Source organism: Bombina bombina, chromosome 2, assembly GCF_027579735.1.
Source record: "Bombina bombina isolate aBomBom1 chromosome 2, aBomBom1.pri, whole genome shotgun sequence".
Classification (NCBI taxonomy): Eukaryota; Metazoa; Chordata; class Amphibia; order Anura; family Bombinatoridae; genus Bombina; species Bombina bombina.
The window spans coordinates 539,753,108-539,761,081 of NC_069500.1; the positions used below are offsets into that span (position 1 = coordinate 539,753,108).

General features: G+C 37.0%; 1 protein-coding gene across 1 annotated transcript; it reads right to left on the reverse strand.

The window, feature by feature from the left end:
• Window positions 1-5,395: 5,395 nt before the first annotated feature.
• Window positions 5,396-7,294, reverse strand: GADD45G (growth arrest and DNA damage inducible gamma). Its single transcript, XM_053700589.1, has 4 exons — window positions 7,125-7,294; window positions 6,664-6,765; window positions 6,326-6,539; window positions 5,396-6,203 (listed from the first exon to the last, which is right to left on the reverse strand). The coding sequence occupies exons 1-4, from the start codon at window positions 7,175-7,177 to the stop codon at window positions 6,093-6,095; spliced, it is 480 nt and encodes a 159-aa protein (XP_053556564.1). The 5' UTR covers window positions 7,178-7,294; the 3' UTR covers window positions 5,396-6,092.
• Between the last annotated feature and the right edge of the window lie 680 nt (window positions 7,295-7,974).

Sequence of the window (7,974 nt, forward strand, 5' to 3'; positions counted from 1 at the left end):
TTGACTACTATGTGGGAATACGTTATCGCACATGATATATTGCTATATGAGACAGGTTAGCGCACAAGCAAAAATAGTTTTTTTAAAACTCATAATATGAGCGCAGCCTGACACGCAAAAAGCGTACTAGCATAGTCAATGCTCGAGCGGGAGCATTAAATTGTGCTCCACCTGTAATCTGGCCCATAGTGCATTAAAACAACAACCACTGTATCCCACCTGCAGTTAAAATGGGAGATACTTACATTATGGCCTGATACTGGCCCTGGAAGAAGGTTCTTCCTGCTTTTGCATTAGCAGGTGTGGAGATCACAAACCCAACCCTGCTTCCTGCAGGGACAGGAGGCTTTACTAATGGAAAATGTAACTTAGTCAATGGTTCTATAATAAGCAACGAATATCACTCCAAAGGATCTGTAAGTTACTTTTTATTGTGTGATGGGCCAACAGCAGAAGCACTAAAACAAGCAAAACCAAGAGTATTTTTAAACCCTTTTGTTGTTGCCAGAAAGGGCTTAGAACATACAAAACAATGGAAGCCAAGTCTGTAGAATGGAGTATCCGTTCACTGAAAAAAACAGAAGTAAAATGGGTAAACATTTCTATTCAGGATTTGTTTACAATAAATTATGAAAGTAAAATTGCAAAGAGTTTTTCTTATACATAATGTAAGTGATGTAAAACAGCAGTGCATGGTACGTCAGCCGTGTTTTCTTGGACAGCTATGAGTTACACATGCTGCAGGGTGTGCAGGGAATGACATGGGTAGTGCAGCCTTTATCTTGTTTCTATTTCTACTAGGTATGGGCAGAAATTTGTATCCGGCATTCATTGACAAAATGTAAAATTAACTAATTTTAGCTTAAAAGAACATTAAACTGATGTTTTCATGATTTAGATAGATAGAGAATAGACTTTTAAACAACTTCCAATTGACTTCTAGGGGCCAATGTAACATGCTGCGAATGCAGCGAGACATCAGTTAAGAAGCAGCGGTCGTAAGACCGCTGCTCCTTAACTTGGCGGACAGCAACCATCCCAATGAGATACGATCTTGATGACTGACACCCCCTGCTAGTGGCCGATTGGCCACGAATGTGCAGAGGGCGGCATTGCACAAGCATTTCACCAGAAATGCTTGTGCAATGTTAAATGCTGTTAACGTTCAACATTTGTTAAATTGGCCCCCTAGTATCTAATTTGCTTCATTATTTTGGTATATTTTGTTGAAGAGCAGTAATGCACTATTGGGAGCTTGCCAAACACATAGGGTGAGACAATAACATGAGTCATATGTGCAGCCACCAATCAGCAGTTTTTAAACATTTCTGGGTATCCTTTCCAACAAAGGAACAAAGCAAGTTAGATATGAGAACTAAATGGGAAAATTGTTTAAAATCACCTGCTCTATCTGAATCATAAAATAAAAAAAAATGGGTTTGATGTCCCTTTAATGGTGCACCCATTTAATAAGTTCTGGGAAGAACACAATATGCAGTCTCAAAGGTACTTTATCAGAAATTGTTATTTTTGTTATGCAAATACTAGAAATTGGGAGAGTCCAAAAATGACTCTTCATTACAGATAATATACTACAGATAATGAAGAACATTATGAAGGGAAATCAGATGCTATGATTGTTTACTCACTGTGATACAATCACAAATGTATTGCTGTCTAAATGAATTAGGATTGTGTTAAAGGGACAGTCTACCATAGAATTGTTATTGTTTTAAAAGATAGATAATCCCTTTATTACTCATTCCCCAGTTTTGCATAACCAACACAGTTCTATTAATGTACTTTTTACCTTTGTGATTACCTTGTATCTAGGAACCTTCTTCCAGCCCCCTGATCACATGACTGTGACTGTTTATTATCTATTGTCTTAAATTTAGTATTGTTTTGTGCTAGATCTTAAATAACCCCCTGTGCCACACAGTGTTATCTATATGGCCCACGTGTACTTTCTGTCTTTGTGTTGAAAAGAGATTTAAAAAGCATGTGATAAGAGGCAGCCCTCAAAGGTTTAGAAATTAGCATATGAGCCTACCTATGTTTAGTTTAAACTAAGAATACCAAGAGAAGAAAGCAAATTTGTTGATCAAAGTAAATTGGAAAGTTGATTAAAATTAAAAGTCCAATCTGAATAATGAAAGTTTAATTTATACTTGACTGTCCTTTTAAGTGCAATTTGTGTTTCCCCTAAATGTGAACCATTGTGTGTTTCATATGTATCAATAAACAATGTGAAAACACTGCAGCAAAAGTTTTCTTTTGTTCTATGGTGTGTAAAACAGAAGTGTGTAACACACGTAAAAATGTCCTCTTTTAGCTTAACCCTACTGTCAACTGGAGGGGCTTGCAGTATCTTTAAAGCCAACATATAATTCTCATAAAATGTTTAATTGTCCCCTCCCCCCCCCCCCCCCCCATAATTCCAGGTCTTGGTTCTGTAACATTGTTCACGATTGGTTGATAAAAGCAGGACTAATGTATACCTGTTCCTAATTGGCTTCAGCAAAGGAGATAACTGCATCCTTGGACTGCAAAAAAAAAAATGCATAAAATGTAATTGTTTTTAATGTATTTATTTTGTTTGCAGGGTGGATTTAATTTAAATCATGATTTATATTGCTAGTCAGTAAGACTGATTTAAATCAATTTAAATTGTGGTTTTCATTTTTCAGTTATATCAGACTATTACTGATTTGGTTATATATCCTTAGATGTGTATAGACAGATAATTGAAATTAATGAAAATATTAGGAGGTGAACTATCTCCATTTTAATAGGTTAATACATTAATCATATTTGATCAACTTTTCAGCAATAGTTTATTGGAAGGAGAAACATAATGATTACGTTAAATAACAATTTTAGTAGTTTTATTTAAAGGGCCAGTCTATACCAGAATGGTTATTGTTTAAAAAGTAGATAATCCCTTTATTACCCATTCCCCAGTTTTGCATAACCAACACTGTTATATTATTATACTTTTCACCTTTCTGATTACCTTGTATCTAAGCCTCTGCAATCAGTGCTAACTCTTAAATAACTCCATGGAAGTGAGCACTATGTTATCTATGCTGTACACATGAACTAGCACTGCCTGTCAAAATGCACTGAGATAAGAGACAGCTTTTAACAGTGATTCAGACAGAGCATGCAATTTTAAGCAACTCTCTAATATACTCCTATTATCAAATTTTATTCATTCTCTTAGTATCACTATTTGAAAAGCAAGAATTTAAGTTAGATGCCGGTCCATTTTTGGTGAACAACCTTGGTTGTTCTTGCCGATTGGTAAATAAATTCACTCACCAATAAACAAGTGTTGTCCAGTTTACTGAACCAAAAATTGTCTGACTCCTTAGCTTAGATGCCTTAGATAGCAAGAGAATGAATACAAATTGATAATAGGAGTAAATTAGAAAGTTGCTTAAAATTGCATGCTCTATCTGAATCACAAAAGAAAAATGTGGGTTCAGTGTCCCTTTAAGGTCTACTTCTCAACTTTATTTTATTTAATAACATGTTTGCTGTGAAGAAGAGGCATGTATTCACAATTTATTTATTAAGTAGTCAGCTATTTCAAAAACAATTCACCTCACAGGCATCATTTCAGGTTTGTTTTGGTTTTTAGTTATACATACTGCAACCTAACACAAACATATACATTTTGCTGTCCCTTTAATACATACAATTTATGTGGCTGTGCTCACGTGCATGGAGATTTCAGATATTGCAAGGTTAAAACACTATTGATCTCTGTATAAATATAGTGACTGTGACCTAATCGTGCATTACTGTGTGTTAATTACCTTACTGTATCTCCTAATGAGGGCTACTCAACAAAGAAATCATTGCATGTTTCTTGGCAACTGTATAACAGCCCCAAGTTTTTTCTTATTAATTATATGATGTCAATATTTCTAATGGGAGTTAAAAATGAGATCTACCTGAAACCTCAGGCCAGGTAACATCTATGCAAATATTCTTCTTTTATATGCAAATCAAGTGCACACAATTTGCATTGGGGAAACCAAACTCTGATCCACAATATGTGTGGTTTAGCACTTTAGCAGCCAAGAAACATCAATAAAGGATAGGATTGTTTTAATGGTCCTTGGAATAATGCAGCTGTTTATTACAGTTAAAAAAAATCTGTTAATACACTACTGTGTATTTAATTGCATTGCATTATAAATTGTGTGCGTGTCTGTAGACCTGACACAATTGACTTTGATCACACACACACACACATATATATATATATATATATATATAATATACTTTTTTTGCACACTATAAATGTGGTGCACTATTCAGAGAATGTGGCATTGATTTACTTCACAAAACTCTGTTTCTCTTTGCCTTGGAGACAGAACAAACTGACCTCTCTCCTAGAACACTAGTACCGTGTAAAGAACTTCAAAGTATCATTGGACAAGTTAGAATACCTAAGATTGTTCCAAGTTACTATTCCATAACACTTTTTTTTCTCTTTTGGCAGTTATAACTGTGTGACCAAGGCTCACTGTTCCTGTGCTGGGACACAATGCTTTTACAGAGCACAAACTCTTCATAGGGAAAGTTCCAGGAAGCACTACAATTAATCAGAGTTGTAAATAAAGACCACGTCATCTTATCCCTGCAGATTACATGCCCTACATTAACTCTATGTTAATTGTATGTATTTTTATTGGTCTAAATTGTGTATATTTGTAGCTTGATTAGTCTTCCTTGTAAGATTTTATATATATATATATATATATATATATATAGCACTTTTATGGATTTCTGAAAGAAACATTTTATTTAAAACTTGTTTTTCTTTCAAATGAAACTGCACAGTTTTTGTTCAAATGAAAATTTGCCTTCAGTGCTGGTGGTGGGGGGGAGGGGTTGTGGCTTCTGGTTGTGGGGAATCCCTTGTTAAGACACAGGGCCAGCTGCACAACTTATTATGATTTTTTTCTTTGGTAAAACAGAAACTTATCTTTCTAAAGGCCAACTTGCAGATTAATACACTCATTAAGCATGCAGGCCCTCCGTCTTGCAAGCTGTTGCGATAAGCAGCTGTTGCAAAAGGGGCGAAAGGTCAAATTATCGGGTTGAATAGAAAGCATTAGCTGCCTCAGCCAAAGGCTTATCTGAGGCAGCCAATCCCCCAACTCTTTCTTTGTAATGAATAGTGTTCTGCTAACAAAGGAAGGCAGCTATAGTCAGTTAAGTTTACTAAATATATTTGCAATATAAAATGTCACCCCCTTATTAAACATTATACTCTGTAAATGAGTTTACTGTAAGCACTGTATCATTGCAGACTACTGTATATTCTGTGTGTGCGCAGCACTTAACCCACATATAAATAAAGGAAAGAAAAGGGAAATAGGTTTAAAATTTGTTTATTGAAAATGCATTAAAAATATATCCAGTTAAGTGAAAAGTAAAAATGTATCACAATCACTTGTAGAATATAGTTCATAATATACTTAGTATCTTAAGTCTTTGTATGATGTAGGATAGTTGGTAATTCTATAGCACTGCTCTAACAAGCAGAGGTTGCAATTTAAGAGCATAAATTCAGTCTCATTTTACAGTCCAGAGCTTCAATTTCACTGTCCAAATTCTTCATCTGCCATTATATATGGCTTTATTTCTCTTTTCCTTTACATGTAAGCAATCCAGGAAGATCCAAACGATTTCATCACATGTTCACTCAGCACTTTACTTCTACGCAGCCAAATGTGCTGCATTGCCTTTGAAAGATTTCACTTTGCATCAGTTCCTTCAGTCCAGTAAACATGCAAATACTCCATCTCCAATGTAGTATAGTCCCTTCCCCAGTGCACATATGATGGGAGCCTTTGCACTGGTATGAAACCATCATTTCTGCAGATCAGTCCTGTTTAAGTTTCCACCTTTACTCTTTTGCTCCACAAGAGCCAACATCTTGCCAGTCTTGGCGACATAATCCGACCTCGACCAGCTTAATCCACAGATTTAGGAATGCAGCTGGCTCGTCCAGGTGCACAACACCATGATAATGCAGAAAGATTTCACAATCTTATGCACAAGACAGATCTTCACTCTGGAAGGGTAATAACAGGCACCCAGTCGTTAACATTACGGCTTTCCTCACAAAACAGTCCAAGCTTTTCCAATGCTGGGTCTTTCCATGCATCCTGATTGGGATTCTAAGAAGAGAAGAGGAACAGAGAGTTCATGAGTACAATGTGCTTACAAGAAATTGCTTCAGTCAGTGCCAAGGGCATGGAGCCAAGTCAGCAGAGATAATAAGCAGGAACATGAAACTTACCGTAATAAGGATGCAATGCAGGTCTTTGGTTTCTCCAGACTCCTCGGTACTGCCCAGAATTTGTGCAAGTTTCTCTGTGTCATTCAGTCTAACTATGTTGATGTCATTTTCACAGCAGAAGGCTTGAATCAGAGTGAAGTGGATCTGCAGGGCTATGTCCCCCTCATCATACTCATCAGCAGCCAGTATACAGAATGTCACATTATCTGGATCACTGTAGAAAAGAAACACAAGACATTAGCACTGCTGTCAGGAGCCCACAATCAGGTCTGTGTGTGGGATGCACGTATGAGCAATGTGCGTGTGTGGGACGTGCACAAGGGAGTAAAGATACTTACACATTCATTACTTTGGCAGACTCATAGACTCCAACGGTCAAGCACTCCTGTCTCTGGGCTGACACCAGCAGCTCATGCAGGGCTTTGCCAGCACAATGCATCCTTTACAAGACAAAGGAAAAAAAAGAGCATTTAGAACCAGAACTACAAATCAGTACATTAATAGCATGCAATAAAAATAGCTCTCTACGTATAATATTCCTTATATGGTGCTAAAAGGCGTTAGCAATACTATCAATTATCTCTGGGTATGCGGGGTGTATAACCGATACTTGCATACAAAATAATCGTTTAGATTTCTAATGCAATAAAATAATTATATCAACAAAAAGCATTATCTGTTCAGTTCTTAAAAAATGCTGCGCAGCAGCCGAGATGTTGCCTAAATCCTTACACAATAACTAAACCATCCCGGCTGTATCCCGCACGTCCCTAGTGAAATAACCCAGGATGATAAGTACCTGTCAGTGCTTTCAACAACGGTTTCCTGTCCGTGAACCTCTTCAAGAGTCATGATTTCTTTAAAGTAAATCCAAGAAAAGCAAGCAAAGATTTGCAGATAAAAAATCCAAAGAGATTCCAAATATAGCAGAGAGCAAATTCCCAGTTAGATTAGAAAGATCCGATGCTAGTAAGCAGTGTGAAGAGTCTCTGGCGAGCCGCCGGTATTTATACAGTGAGAAGTATGGGCGGGGACTCTCTCACTCCCTCTCCCTGATTGGACAAGCGGGGGATAGGCTTTTTAATGCTAATAGAGTAACAGAACGCTCTGGCTCGTGCCAGAAGGCCACGTGGGGGAGGGGGCTGCAAGAGGGGGAGCAGAGTTTGGTCCTGGGGTGGGCGCACTGGGGGGATTTTTTACAATGACTCAAATCTGCTATGCTTTTGTGATGCTGTTACCAGGCAGACTGGAGCCTAAGGATTTGATCTTTACAAGAATTGAAAAAAAAGAACATCAAAGATCAGAAGAAAAAAAAACTTACATCTCATTGCCCTATTTGTTACAGTGCTTAAAACCACCAATTGCAAACATTTTTAGTGTGTTGTATTGGGACTTTTTGTACACTTCATATTAATCTTTGTAGTGGGGATGCAAAATGCATCATCACAGACTATGATCTTTAACTATTGCACGACTGCAACTGTTATGGGACTCATTATAAGTCCCAAAAAGTAATTATTATATTAAATGTGTTTCAATTATCATGCAGAAATGTTAGACTGGTTTCTTTTTTTTTTAATGAGGGCACAAGCCTGCATATATAATGAGGTTGCTGTATGGAGCAGATTGTTAATGGCACACGCTGCTAG

Bases quoted from the DNA above. Each gene is read 5' to 3' on its own strand.
- GADD45G (XM_053700589.1), bottom strand. From the start codon at position 7,177: ATGACTCTTGAAGAGGTTCACGGACAGGAAACCGTTGTTGAAAGCACT. The intron at 6,766-7,124 runs GTACTTATCATC...TGTCTTGTAAAG, and splicing joins GTTGTTGAAAGCACTGACAG to GATGCATTGTGCTGGCAAAG. The intron at 6,204-6,325 runs GTAAGTTTCATG...TTCTCTTCTTAG, and splicing joins TGCATTGCATCCTTATTACG to AATCCCAATCAGGATGCATG.